A 15,531-nucleotide genomic window follows, 5' to 3' on the forward strand; every position below is an offset into this window, starting at 1 on the left:
AACTCAAACAAAATCGTTATTATTTAGCCCATTTTAATCAAATAATTTTATCAATCACTGGCTTGGTGGTTTTGTTTCCCAAACTCAAACAAAATCATTATTATTATGATCAAAATGATATTTAATAACTGTGAATTTGATTGCAGTTAGAGCATTGAATACAATATTTCAAAAATGGGGGATCTCAGCAAATTCAAAGCAATGGAATATAAGTGGGGAACCATGCAGTGGAGCAGCTATTGACTCCACCAGCTTCAATGACGGAAACTACAACCCCTTGATCAAATGCGATTGTTCGTTTAATAATAGCACTACTTGCCACATGACCCAATTGTACGTGTCTCTCTTTTATATCCTCTTGTTTCGTTTTTGTTTTTGTTTTTTTGTTTTTTTTTTATAATGTAATTTTTTCTTAGAATTACTTAAATATGGCTTAATTGTCCCTTAAAAATACATAGCTGTATTGAGTTTAATAGTCTTAATTATCCCTTAAAATATAATTTTATTTGAATATCATTACTCAATGCAACCATGTGTTTTGAATTTAAACGGAGAACCTAGTGTGTGTTTGGCTCTAAATTAAAAAGTCGACTTATTTTACTATTCAGCTTATTTTTGCTACTATTTATGGGCTCCACTACACTTTTTGGTACTATTTATGGATTTTACTGTACTATTTCAGCTAACTTTTACTTTTATTTACAGTACTTTCAGCAAAAAATTTTCACTTTCAGCAAAAAATTTTCAATTTTAGCAAAATAAGTGGATCCCAAACAGACCCCTAATGTGAAGTTAACTGTGTCCATTTTCTCTTTTTGAGAAACAAACATATACACACACATAAGGGAGAGAAAATGAGGTTTTGACACAAATGCATACCACAAACTCCACTAAAAAGTAAAAAATCATGGTAACTTTTAAGGAATGGGAAGACAAGTTTTACTACACACAACACACTTTTAAGGTCTGTTTGAGATTTGTTTATTTTGCTGAAACTAAAAACTTTTTGCTGAAAGTACTGTAGATAAAGATAAAAGTTAGTAGAAATAGTATAGTGAGACCCATGAATAATACCAAAAAGTGCAATGGAACCCATGAATAGTACCAAAAATAAGTTGCATATTAAAATAAGTTGGCAAAAATTATTTTTGCCAAACGGACACTTAAGCAATGTGAACTATATCTAAGTTTTGCACTTACAATTTATATGCATTACCAAGGGTTAAATTATGTGTCTCTCTTTTGAATTTTTTTTTTACTAAATTACATTTTAAACCCTCCACTTTAAAAAGTTACAAACTAAACCTTATAATTCCAAAATTAACAAATCAAAGCCTAAAGTTTCAAATTAAACCAAAAATTGTGGAGAGCTTGAGAGATCAACTCCTTGCCGAGAGCTCGTTTGTAAGCACTTTGTTTCATTGGTCTCGAACTTGAGGACTCACATCTAGGAATTCCATTAATGTTTATAACTCTATTCTTTCTTGTACATAGTAGTTAGTTTTCTTTGTACTTTTTTGGCTACTTCATGTCTTTTCTGCATTTTTTTTTTGGCATGAAATAGTCTTTTTTTTTTTTTCCAATTAAATTAGTTATAAAAAAAAAAAAAAAAAGGAGTATACAAGCACTAGTTGAGATGCCATTTAGCACAAAATATAGAACAAAATCCTTGCAAAGGATAATCAGGTTGGGCCTTAACATTATATGTATTATTTTTGCAAAGTGTAAGTTAAGGGGATTCAACCCTCAAATCAAATCCCATAAGAAAAAAGTGGAATGCCACTAGGCTATATGGCCATTAATTGGCAACTCATCATTATATGTAAACATTGCTCTTGTAAAAATCTAGTGTATGATATTAATCACTAATATTCTTGAGCAGTCATTTAATGCAAGCTTACAATTTTAGCAATCCACAAGTTTTTTTTTTTTTTTTTTTTTTTTTTTTTTTTTTTGAGAGAGTTTCAACCTATGGTGTTCACTCCTGATAATAACTCCTAATCAACAAACTAAGACACCAATTGGTTTTTGGTATAGGCGGGAAATTAGACCTCTTATTCAACCATCAGAGATTTTATTAGTTAAACTAACTGGAACCCACTTAGCAATCCACAAGTTAATTTCATATACAAAATCATTTCGTATAGATTTTTTTTTTTTTTTTTTGGATTTAAAATTAAAATTCTTTGGAAATTTTGCAAAACTTGGAAAGAGACCAGGATGTGGTGTATGTAATAGTACAAAACCTATACTTCAACATATATCTTGAGCATCTTCAGTATATCTGTTAGTGTATAGCTTAGACTAGTTTAGCCCATTGGGCTTAGCCCAGTATACTGTACTTGTAGTTTACTCCTTTTACTTGTACTGCACACATACCTAGCCTATATAAGGCTCTCTATTGTATATTATTTTATATACATTAATATACAGACTATTCAGTCTTTCTCACACTTTATATTCTTAACATGGTATCAGAGCCAATCCTCTGACTTTCTGGTTCCTGTGGACATCTCCGGCGTTCTTCCGCTGCCCTCGCCTTCATCCAGTAGCCACTGTCAGAAGCGAGTCACCGCCGTCACGCCCACAGTCCCAGCAAATCTCGGATTTCAATGTTCTGCTCATCCAACTGCTAAAACAAAGGCATTGAGTGACAGAACACACAATCCCGAGAAAAACCCAACCAAGAACGGCCAGAAAACACTTCACACGCGCCCCCACACGCCGCCTGAAGTTTCTGCCTCACGAGCACGCGCTCCACGCGCCGCCACGCGCCGCCACGCGCCGTCTGTCTCACTCACGCGCCCCACGCGCCAGACCGGAATTCTTCCACGCGCCCTCACGCGCTTACACGCGCCCCACGCGCCAGCTCTGTTTCGCGATTTTCCACGTCAGCCCTAGTGTGACGTCACCCTGCCACGTCAGCACACGTCAGCCGTTGACTGGACCAGACTTGACCGTTGACTTTGACCGTTGACTTTGACCGTTGACCAAGTCAAAATTTTTCAACAGGACCTGTCTTGCTCAGTTTTTCGCGTAGATTCTGATTTTGGGCTCCTTTTCTGCATTTGAGGTATCTAAATATCACTTTTTGGTCATTTTCTTCATTATGGCTCAACAAAATGAACGAGATATCATACGTCCTATCACCATCATGTTGGATGGTCCTACTAGCTATCATGCATGGTCTCAGAATATGACCATCTTTCTCAAGGGTCGTAAACTGTGGAGATATGTGACTGGTTCAATTCCTAAGCCAGTACCAAACCCTAAGTCCAAAGCCACAGCTGCTGAAGAGTCTTCCAAGACTGCTGTTACAACAGATGATTATGAAGAACGTCTAGAAGAATGGGAGAGTATTCAGAGTAAGATTTTATCTTGGTTTATCAATACCTCTATTCCCTCTATTCATAATCTTCTTCCTCGTCTTGAAACTGCTGAGGCTGCTTGGAAATTTTTGGCCGATCGTTATAACTGCACTAATGATTCAAGCTTGGAGTTTCACATTGAATCCAAGCTTTATCAAATGCGCCAAGAGACAGGTCAGTCTATTTCTGATTTTTATTCTCAGACTTCTACTATGTGGGAACAACTCTCTGCTGCAGATCCTCCACTGGTGTGTTCTAAGGACATTGAGCTCTTTGTCAAATATCGGGATCGCCGTAGATTTATGCACTTCATGATGGGTTTACGTGAGGATTTTGAGCCTACTAGGGCTTCTCTACTTAGCCGATCTCCTACTCCTTCTCTTGATGCTGCAGTAAAGGAGCTCATTTCTGAGGAGAATCGTCGGCCCACTTATCACATGACATCATCTGATCATGTCTTGGCTACACCCTCACCACAGCCTCCCATTGTTGCATTCACTGCTCCTCCGCGAATAAACTCCGGACGTCCCACCTCTCAGTCTTCCAAAGGTGCTCACTGCAAGTTTTGCCGTGCCAAAGGCCATGACATCTCTGTTTGTCGTAAGCTACAGAAATTTGTGCAAGAGCAGAATAAAACTTCTCTTCCTCAGGCAGCTGCTGTATGTCCTTCAGATCCATCGGTTCCTACAGGTCCATCTTTGGCTTCCTCACTTACTACGGCTGATATTGAGGCAGTTGTTCAACAGGTTTTATCCCGCACTTCCACTGCCCTTTCTGTCACCTCAGGTAAACAACCTTGGTTTTTTGATACTGCATGTTGTAACCATATGACTCCTGATGAATCCCAATTTTCTGATAAGGCACCCTTAGAACATCCAATCACCATTTACACTGCTGATGGAACTCCTATGCCTGTTAGTCATAAAGGAACAATCTCTTCTTCTTGTTTATCCCTTAGTGACACTTTTCATATTCCAAAGTTATCCCTCAATTTGCTTTCTGTTGGTCAACTTTGCGAATTAGGCGTAGATCTTCTATTTACTAATCATGGTGTGGATGTGCAGGATCCTCGGACGGGTCAAGTGCTTGGGACAGGCCGTAAGGTTGGTCGCATGTTTGAGGTTCATGACTTGAAGATTCCTTCACAAGTTGTTTCTGCAGCTGCTACAACTGCCACCTCCTCACCTGATCTATGGCATGCTCGTCTTGGTCATCCATCCTTATCTCGTCTTCAATTGTTAGCTTCTCAAGGTCATTTAGGTTCAGTTCAGTTTTCAAAATTTGATTGTACTTCCTGTCATTTTGGCAAACAAACAAAATTGCCATTTAATAAAAGTGACTCATTTTCTTCTGCTCCTTTTGATCTTATACATTCTGATATTTGGGGTCCTGCACCTGTTCCCACTGAGGGGGGATCTAAATATTTTGTCATATTTGTGGATGATTTTTCTCGGTATACTTGGATTTATCTGCTTCACCATAGGTCTGAACTTGTGTCTATTTACCAAACATTTCATAAAATGATTGAAACACAGTTCAATTGCACCGTTAAAGTCTTTCGATCAGATAATGCTCAAGAATATAATGATAAATCTTTCCTATCCTTTTTAGACAGACATGGTACTCTTCCTCAGCGGTCTTGTCCTTACACCTCTCAACAAAATGGTCGTGCAGAACGAAAACATCGTCACATTCTTGATGTTGTCCGCACCCTTCTCATTTCTGCCTCTCTTCCTGAGCGATTTTGGGGTGAGGCCGCACTCACTGCTGTGCACACTATTAATCGTATTCCTTCACCAACTACACACAACAAATCACCATTTGAGCTTCTCTATGGTCAAACTCCTGACTACTCCTCTCTTCGGGTTTTTGGTTGTGCTTGCTTTGTCTCTAACCTCGTACTCGTCTCTGTTGTTTCCTTGGTTATGGTGTGTCTCAAAAAGGGTTTCGCTGCTATGATCCCATTTCTCATCGCCTTCGTGTCTCCCGTCATGTTGAGTTTTGGGAACATCGTCCTTTCACGAGTCTTCAACAGTTTCCTACATCTTCTTCCTCAGAGTCTCCCATTTTTACTGATCTTTTTCTCCCTCTCTATCCTGAACTTGTGGAGGATTCTTCAGCATCGACTGCCTCTCCAGACGACTCATCTCCGGTTCTGTCTCCGGCATATGACCCGCCTGTCTTGGATCTTGTGGCACCACCCTCTCCTGAGTCTCCTATTGGTCCTGAACTTCGTCGTTCCACTCGGGTAAGCATTCCTCCCCCTTATCTCACTGATTATCATTGCTCTTTTGCTCTTGCCACTCTCTATGAACCTCACACCTATCGTGAGGCTCATACTGACCCTCTTTGGCAGCAAGCTATGAATGAAGAACTAGATGCCCTTCATAAGAATCACACGTGGGATATGGTTGATTTGCCTCCTGGTCAGTCTGTAGTAGGTTGTAGGTGGGTTTACAAGATCAAGACCAAGGCTGATGGATCTGTTGAACGATACAAGGCTCGCCTAGTTGCCAAGGGCTTTACTCAGGAGTATGGTATTGATTATGAGGAAACATTTGCTCCTGTTGCTCGTCTTACATCTGTTAGATGTCTCATTGCTGTGGCTGCTGTTCGCCATTGGCCTCTTTATCAAATGGATGTGAAGAATGCTTTCCTCAATGGCGACCTCCATGAAGAAGTGTACATGCAACCACCCCCTGGCTATCCACACTCAGGCAATCAAGTTTGCCGCCTTCGCCGTGCTCTTTATGGCCTCAAGCAGGCTCCTCGAGCTTGGTTTGAAAAGTTTAGCTCAGTTGTTGCTCAGCAGGGTTTCACTTCGAGTCCTCATGACACTGCTCTCTTTGTTCGGAGATCCTCTGCTGGTATCACTCTTATTCTTCTTTATGTTGATGATATGATTATTACTGGAGATGATTCTGCAGGTATCCGCTCTCTTCAGAGCTTCCTTAGTCAGCATTTTGAGATGAAAGATTTGGGCACTCTCAGCTATTTTCTTGGGCTTGAGGTTACCTCATCCTCTGATGGATACTATCTTTCCCAGGCTAAATATGCTTCTGATCTTCTCTCCAAAGTCGGTGTCACTGATAACAAGACTGTTTCCACTCCTTTGGAATACAATGCAAAGCTCACACCCTTGGACGGTGAACCTATATCCGATGCTACTCGCTATCGTCAGTTGGTTGGCAGTTTGATCTATCTCACTGTTACTTGTCCGGATATTTCACATGCCGTGGGTATGGTTAGTAAGTTCATGGATGCACCTCGTTCTGTCCACTATGCTGCTGTTCATCGGATTCTCCGATATGTCAAAGGCACACTTTATCATGGTCTGCATTACTCCTCTCGATCTTCTCTCGAGCTTCATGCTTATTCAGATGCTGACTGGGCAGGTGATCCGACTGATCGATGCTCTATCACAGGTTTCTGTTTCCTGTTAGGTACTTCTCTGGTCTCGTGGCGCAGCAAGAAGCAGGATGTGGTTTCCCGTTCTAGTACTGAGGCTGAGTATCGTGCCCTTGCCGACACCACTTGTGAGCTTGTTTGGCTTCGCTGGCTCTTGGCTGACATGGATGCTCCACAGCCCACTGCCACTCCTCTTTATTGTGACAATCGTAGTGCTATCTACATTGCTCATAATGATGTCTTCCATGAACGCACTAAGCATATTGAGATCGACTGCCACATCACTCGCCAGCATCTTAAGAAAGGAAATCTCCAGTTATTCTCCATCTCCTCTGCTGACCAGCCTGCTGATATCTTTACCAAGACTCACCCGCCTGGTCGTCTTCGAGATCTTATATCCAAACTCCAGTTGGCTTCCTCCTTGCCACCTCGAGTTTGAGGGGGGATGTTAGTGTATAGCTTAGACTAGTTTAGCCCATTGGGCTTAGCCCAGTATACTGTACTTGTAGTTTACTCCTTTTACTTGTACTGCACACATACCTAGCCTATATAAGGCTCTCTATTGTATATTATTTTATATACATTAATATACAGACTATTCAGTCTTTCTCACACTTTATATTCTTAACAATATCAATCTTTCTTTTGGTTGATGTTTTATTATTTTATTATTAAATTTTCTTTTTTAGGAAGGTTTATGCTGTGAGTGTTTTTGGAGGAATCCCAGAAGAATTATGGACTTTGACTTTCCTCTTCAATCTGTACGATTTCTTCTTTATGTGTTTGTTTACTTGCTTTTTGCATGAATATTGATTACCTTCTTTTCATGTAAGATAGGATTGAACTTAGACCTTGAAATTGTATTACATTATGTTAACCAATTGAAATTTATACTAGATGTGGTGTACTAGTTTTGCAGGATGGTTCATTTTCATTAGTCTATTAAATATGCTAAGTTTCCAATATTTCTTATAGGAATTTGGCCCAAAATTACTTGATAGGTAACCTGTCTGCATCCATTGGCAATCTAACTCGCATGCAATACCTGTAAGCCTGTCTGAATTTTGATATGAAACTTATAGGACATAGTACATTTAATGTTAGTTAACCTTTCTCTTTTTTCTGATGTCTAATAAATTAGGAGTTTTGGCATCAATGCATTATCAAGGACACTTCCAAAGGAACTTGGAAATCTTATGGAGTTATCGTCATTGTAAGTTACCCTCATTCAAATTTGTAGGTCATCTATGTGGCGTCTTGGTGGTGTTGTCCTTTGTTTATTTAGGTACTAGTGGTCTTCAACTACAACCATTTATTTATTATAATATATTTGAAGAAAGGATTTTTGAATGACATCTATCTCAAATGGCATTTCCTCCTCCCTCAAAATAGTGTGGAGGTAAGGTCTTAGGTTCAAGGTGCATAGATGCAAGTGTAACTTCCCATTAAATATATATGAAGAAGGGTTTCACAAAATATAAATTTAGTAGTCAACCAAATGCAATTGTACACCTATTTTGATGTTTTCTACATTTCACATTACTTTTTTTGTTGGGTTGGAATTCTTCATTTCACATACTTGACCTTGATGATCTACACCTAAGAGAATCAAATCCTAGTTTATAATTCATATATTGTTTTACTTGCTAATTTTGTAGATCTTTTTCAACTAACAACTTCACTGGTTCTCTCCCATCGGAGCTTGGGAATTTAGTGAAATTACAACAGCCGTAAGTTCTAGTACAATTAATATAGCTTTCCATTTTCAGTGTCACTTCTGAAGTCAATTTAATTGTATTTTATAGCTCGGTGAGGCAGACTTTGGAAATTGTTCTAGCAAAGCTTCTAGTAATATCATGTTTGTGGCTAAAGATAATTAGAATTTTGTGAGAAAAAATCCTTTTGATAATTTGAGAGTTGGGGAAGGAGAATTTGAACCCTGGATGTCTCATTTGAAAACATCAGAAGGTACCAACCAGTTGATTTATAAGGCTCTTAACAACTTTGGGACAACAAATCTTATATGCTATATAACAATTTTCTTTTGCATATGCAAGACTATATATATTATCCCAAGAAAGAAAAAAAAAAAAAGTAGTCATAATTTTTTAAAATATATTTTACATTATAGAGTCAATCACTATTAGCAAAAATGATTTGGTGGAAATGGTACAGCTATTGCAGAGATTTGGTGCCAGCAATCATGTTAAATTTGATATTTAATTTGTAGATACTTACGGTGGGAAATTTTGAAAATTTTTCTCATAACAAGTTAGTAACATGAATAATCTAATGATGGCTTGAGACCTATCCTTTCGTCTTTATTCATTACTGTTTTTACCAAATTTATTTATGCTGAGGATATGATATCAAATATCAATTGATTCATGTAAATTCATTACCTTGATAGCTACTTTGATAGTTTTGGAGTTACTGGTGAGATTCCTTCGACATTTGCTAATTTAAAAAGCCTACAGGCGATGTAAGAACCAGCCTACTACTTCTTTTTTCAATTGCAAACTTTCTAAAATTTACATAATGATAAATATAAATACAAAAAATTGTGATAGGATTGTGTGAGGAAACACTCCTTGTGGTCTTAGGTGGGCATCAGACACTGAACTCACAGGAAAGATACTTGACTTCATAGGGAATTGGTCAAAGCTTAATACCTTGTAAGATGATATTGCTAGCCCTATCCTACATAATGAAATATTGTTTATTGTAGAGTTCTGATTGAGAAAATTTTAGCGTTTACTTGTACATTCTACTGAAAAGATGCATTTGTGCTCAATTTAAGATTGACTACTCCAAAATGCTTTTGTAGGAGGCTTGAAGGTAACTCTTTCGAAGGTCCAATACCCTCAAAACATTTTCCAATTTGACATCTTTGTAGGACTTGTGAGTCTCTAAATCTCTTGGTTACTTTCATTTGTATTTTGCAGACATGTAAAGCTAACAATCTCATGTGTGGTATTATTGTAGGAGAATAAGTGATTTGTCTAATGGAAGCTCTCCACTGTAAAGGATATGAAGTCTCTAAGTATCTCGTAAGAAAACACCAAAGTAGCAATGTTTTAGATTCCAAATTATGAATATACACGTAGCAGTGTTTCCTAATTATGAAAACACCAAAGTAGCAATGTTTCAGATTCTTTCCTTCTTTATTGCTCTTTCAGAATATTATATGACAGTTTAATTAAATGTGTTGCAGGGTGCTGAGAAATAATAATATCCCTGATTCAATTCCATTCAATATAGGAGAATACCAACAGTTGAAACAGTTGTAAGTAATGCCATTGGTCGATAACTGTTTAGATACACTTTTTTTTTGAGAAAAAAAAAATTGATTATTTGTTTAGATACACTTGGAGTTAGAATTGTGTTCAGTTAAATTTAATTATTGTTCAAACCAATGGAACTAGGAACATCTCTACTATTTATTAGGTTTAACAACCTAACCTGAAGAAAGAAATTTATATGGGTTCATGTACTAAAATTTAAGTGGTAAATGGTACTGATCAAATTAAGTGATATAATTCCCTGTTTGTAATCAAATAAGGGGCCACTTCATAGTATTTCAAACTCATCCCGATTACTTTCAACTTCTCTTATCTTTTCTTTATCCTTTCCTTGTTCCTTCTTTTGTGTTGGGATGGTGTATCTGGCTTATATTTTACTAGCTCTAGTTGTATAAGGATTATAATTATTAATTACTTCTTGTAGATAACTAGTTTTATGTATCAGATTGATTCCAGACTTGCTTTTCAATTTGAGTTCACTCTCTTTATTGTAATAGACCTCATTTTCTTAATTGCATATTATACACCCAATATTATTCTTTTTTGGTATTGAAACATATTTTATTTTGTTCATTATCAGGTTTCTTGGAAATAACAAGTTAAGTGGCACTGTGCCTGCACAAAAAAGCACTTCTCTTCTCAATATGCAAGAAAATAAGACATTATTTGCATTTAACAACATCATGAAACATTTAAAATGAAAATGGAGGTGTCTAACAAATAGCTTTTTAATTGAAAAAAGCCATTTGTCGATTGAATGTACAAGGCTTTTTTGATTCTCTAATGTACAAGGAGTAATAATCAATCTGATGTCAAGGGAGGGGTATTATGATTCTAATCTCTTATTAACACTAAGCTATTTTAGTGTGGTATTTTGGTAGGAAAACCTTGAGTAACACATCCCATAATCTTGTATGAGCTAAGTGAACATTTATATATAGGAGCTATAATAATTATACGAAGAAGATACTTTTACATTGGGAGGTTAGATGCTTTTAATTGACTGGTTATAACACACTCAGTTTAATCAAAGATTTGATCTCTATGTATTAACTTAGTGATGAAACATTTTCTGTATATGTAGATGCAAGAATTTATAGAAAAGTGTATTCTGTATTACCACTGGAGTAATTGTACTGGCCTAATCTTATAGTCTCAGAAAAGAGTAATCCCATGCTAGATTCGTAAGTTTCCATGTGTAGCTAATAGCATAAACAAGCATGGTATTATTAGCAAACATGGAAAAATAGAGGTTCTGGATTTCAAATGATGTGGTTTCAAAATTTTGTTTCAAAGTGTTAAAGATATTGGATTTATGTTGATATAATGGCCCAAGAGGCCTAGTTATGTTGTAAGCCCATGTTGGGCTAAATCAAGCTTCTAGCTAGTCTATATAAATACCCTGTTAATGGGTTCATTGTGTTGGTTTGAGTACACAGTAAAGATGTAACCGCTAGGGTTTTATCTCATGAATGTAGCTAGTTGACTAAACCACATAATCCCTCGTATTCTCTCTTTCTAGTTTTCGCTACTTATATTATTTTATTCTCAACTTTAACACAGAGCATCAGTGTCACATAACTTTACCTATTTACACGTTGAATAGATCAAGTATCTAACATCCTTGTAATGCTATGCTTGCAGTGATTTGTCTTACAATAATTTAGAGGGAAGCTTTCCTTCGTGGGTCAGTGAACAAAATTTACAGCTGTATGTATACAATTGTATTTGAAATTTTTATATTATATTTAATTTTTCTGATATTCTATAACCTACTACACTTGAATAAAAACTGACATTTAGATCTTATGTTGTATACTATGCAGTAATTTAGTTGCCAACAATTTCTCAATAGACAACTCTAACAACAGGTAAATTTTTCCAAGCTATATTTCTATTTTAATGCTCGTGTTTTACAATAATGAATTTTTTTTTCTGCTCTAGTTTAAAATGTTATTAGTCTTGTCAATTATGGTGGTGAGGTTGTTAGAAGCTAGTAGCCATGATGCTTTCAACATGGTAACTTGTCCTCTCAAATGTTTTGGAGCTTTATGTGGAGTGTGAATTGTCATCAACTCACCACTTCTGAGAATTATAATGTTTGACTAGCAGTAAATTATCGATAGTTAATCAATTATCAGATGTCTAGCATGAAAATTACTTAAGACATTTCCAGTAAAAGGAGTGGACCAATGGGCGTCTGATGTAGGAAAAAACCTACCTACCAAACTAGTGTAGATAGGACTTGTGTTTGTTTTCAAGAAGGCTGGAAAATATTAGAAAGTGAAAAGAAAAAAAAAAGTAAAATTAATTGAAAATTGCAGGAAGTTGAACAGAAAAAGGAAGAAGTAGAAAATATTCTTTGAGCCTCACATCCTGAATATGACAAATCGAATTTCCAGCTCCAACAACTCATGAGTCATCAGTTATCAAAATATACAAATTTTTTATTAATTAGAATGGGTCAAACTGGTTGCGTCATCTTACTGAGATTTATATGGTCAAATGAGCATCTAATCTATGTTATCCTGCCACAGAACATTGAGAAAAAAGTAGAGTAATTATCTGATTTGATACCTAGGAGAGTAAAGGGGACGATCAAAGTCTGATTGACAAAGTGCCACTCCCCCCTCCCCAATATACCGATTCTGCATAACTCATTTGAAGAAACCTTTTTCATCATGGGCAAACATGAGTAGAATTATTAGGAGAATGCTTATTTGCATTTTGCCAAGAGCTCATTTGTCATTGCATGAGTGAAAGCTTAATTCTAATAAGAATATTTGTATCGATCAAATAAATTTCTTTAATAACTAATGTTTCATGTGCACCATTAAACTCCATATTCCAAATCTAAGTGTATTTCGGTTCTACTTCTAGTGTTCTGCCTTTAGGACTGAACTGTCTTCAATGGGGTTTTCCTTGCAATCAAGGCACTGGAATAAGCAAGTACAATTTAAATCTTAGTTGATTGTAAGATTCTAAATCATTCATTGGTATTGAGGCCAAAAAATGAGAGCTTAGACTCTAGGATTGGTGTTTCTATGAAGAATGCAAAGTAATGAAACTTCAAATGTTTACAAAATTGATATGGCCATGGAACAACCGGGATGCATTCCAAATTTTTGTTAGAAATGAATATTGGATTGATCTTTTTAAAGGGCTAAATTGGCAATGCATCATAGCTATATTCTAGTGTCAATTCAATTTTCAGTAATTGATGATGGCAGTTTTAGAAAAAATTGCAAGGTCATTGAGCCTCTGTCAAGAACCCTTTACTGGTGATTATTAAATGAGTATTTAAAGCTCAGGTTTGAATACGTCAATCTTTTGTCACACATTCAACTTCTAGATAAATTAAAGTGTTTTTCAACTTAAATTTTAATTTATTTATAATAAATCACTAGAATTGATTAGGCTTCTAATTCAATCATTGTTGACAATTGAAATGTATAGTATGCTTATGAGCGCACAAGTTTAATTACCTTTTCTGAGCTCATATCAATCAATACTTCTTTTATATTGGATTTCAGATTCTGGTCTTGCAATTAAGTGTGGTGGTCCTCAGATTACTGCTTCTAATGGAATTGTGTATGAGAGGGATAATGAGACACTTGGTCCAGCTGCATATTATGTGATTAACACAAACAGGTAGGCTGTTAGCAATGTTGGATATTCTTTTGGGACCAATAATGCTCAATATACAAGTTCTTCATTATCTCAATTCACAAATGCTTTAGAATCAGAGTTGTTCCAAACAGCTCGACTCTCTGCTTCGTCATTAAGATACTATGGCCTAGGGCTTGAGAATGGAAACTACACTGTGAGCCTCCAGTTTGCAAAAACAACTTTTCTGAACTCTGATGTGTGGCAAAATCTTGGGAGGTGTGCCTTTGATGTTTACATTCAGGTCTGCATCATCTTGTAAAATTCTTTTAGAATTACTGTGTTTTCTTTTAAAATGAAGTTTGCAAGTTTGCATTGCCTAAAAAGTTTATTCTCCCTTGTAAATAAGTGTTACTTTTATTTTGCTAACCATTAATACGTAGAATAATTTTCTTCTCCTCTCGTTAGGAGCTCTTCTTCTCATCTTGGGTGAGACCTTCTTCCTACTCTATGTGGGAAAAAGCAATACACACTTTCACTACTGATACTTTCCACTAGTGACGCACCAGCATTGTGGTTGCTCAACATGGATTCGGATTTCATAGAACGCTTACGACGAGTGAGTTTGATGCCAGAGGGGGGTGAGGTCATACAGGTTCGTTTTGAGCATCGCAAACAAATACTAGAAGAATGCTCCTTGTGGGTAGGTTCCTCAAGACCAAACCCATAAACCTTAGGGCAGCAAAAAATCTCTTGAGGTCAGTATGGAAGATGGGCAGCGACTTGAAGATTACTAATGTTGGGGACGGGCTTATACAGTTTAAATTCACCATCGAGAGTCAATTAGTGTGGGTTCTTAACAATGGTCTATGGAGTTTTGATAACCATACGTTATTACTCCGCCGATGGGAGAAGGGGATAATAGCTTTCTCAGTAAACTTTCAATATGTGCCCATTTGGGTCCAAGTGTGGGGTTTACCGTTCAACCTCATCAATGAAAAAGTAGGAAGAGATATAGGGAAGGGAATTGGCCGAGTCATTGAGGTGGATTGCAAGGCAATTGCGTCAGACCAAGCAAGGTTCCTTCGTATTCGAGTAGAGATGCCAATAGACAAACCAATTCGGTGCAGCGCTCCTGTGATCAGCCCAGAAGGTGATCAAGTTTGGGTGGCATTCCAATATGAAAGGCTCCAGGGTTTATGCTTCCACTGTGGCTTGCTAGGCCATGAAGCTAAGTCGTGCATAGTCAGGCTTAGGGATGGCGAGGAAACTCCATATGGGGAGTGGCTGCGTGCTAGTTTTCGGAGGCCGAAATTCCAACAAACATGGGCACCACCAACCCCACCACGTTGGGACCAAGGAGATAAAGTGCAAGGGCTCCACCGCTGACCAGCCACACCCCTGAGACGGCAAATCCTCCACCTATAAGTCACGTGATTAATGGCATTGATGAGGGAGTAACGGACATGCAGCCCGCCTTAAATACACATAGAGAGACATTCGTTTCTATTCAAGCTGATTCCGAAAACGGTCCTGAGTTTATGATACACACCGAAGTTAATGGGATAGAGCACAATCCCAAAAATCATGGAGCACAGCTTGTTAGTGTTCCTATCTCCTACGTGGAAATTGTGGAGAGCAAAGACTCTGAAACCCTTGGAAACACAAGCACGAGGGAGTCACGTGACACAAAAAAGAAACCAAATGCAAAAACTCCAAAGTTCAAAAAAATTCCACACCTAGAACATGACGCCACAAGTAAACCCGTGGTCTCTGAAGGCTTGGTAGGGAAGAAGCGAACTTGTGAGGCGGAGTATGAGGTTGTTGAAGGAAGGAAGCGTACAAAA

At 37.3% G+C, this 15,531-nt stretch overlaps 1 protein-coding gene and 1 long non-coding RNA gene across 2 annotated transcripts in view; both read left to right on the forward strand.

The window, feature by feature from the left end:
* LOC126722200 (probable LRR receptor-like serine/threonine-protein kinase At1g56140) overlaps window positions 1-15,531 on the forward strand; it is a 48,479-nt gene that overhangs the window by 1,990 nt on the left and 30,958 nt on the right. The window contains exons 2-7 of the mRNA XM_050425346.1: window positions 147-333; window positions 7,466-7,537; window positions 7,752-7,823; window positions 7,918-7,989; window positions 8,435-8,506; window positions 9,187-9,258. Coding sequence (XP_050281303.1) covers window positions 147-333; window positions 7,466-7,537; window positions 7,752-7,823; window positions 7,918-7,989; window positions 8,435-8,506; window positions 9,187-9,258 — 547 coding nt within the window. The remainder of the gene's footprint in view (window positions 1-146; window positions 334-7,465; window positions 7,538-7,751; window positions 7,824-7,917; window positions 7,990-8,434; window positions 8,507-9,186; window positions 9,259-15,531) is intronic.
* On the forward strand, window positions 9,593-10,724 carry LOC126723021 (uncharacterized). Its single transcript, XR_007654101.1, has 4 exons — window positions 9,593-9,677; window positions 9,762-9,826; window positions 9,991-10,062; window positions 10,659-10,724. It is a non-coding gene; the product is annotated as an uncharacterized LOC126723021 (long non-coding RNA).

This window comes from Quercus robur, chromosome 4 (assembly GCF_932294415.1).
Source record: "Quercus robur chromosome 4, dhQueRobu3.1, whole genome shotgun sequence".
NCBI lineage: Eukaryota > Viridiplantae > Streptophyta > Magnoliopsida > Fagales > Fagaceae > Quercus > Quercus robur.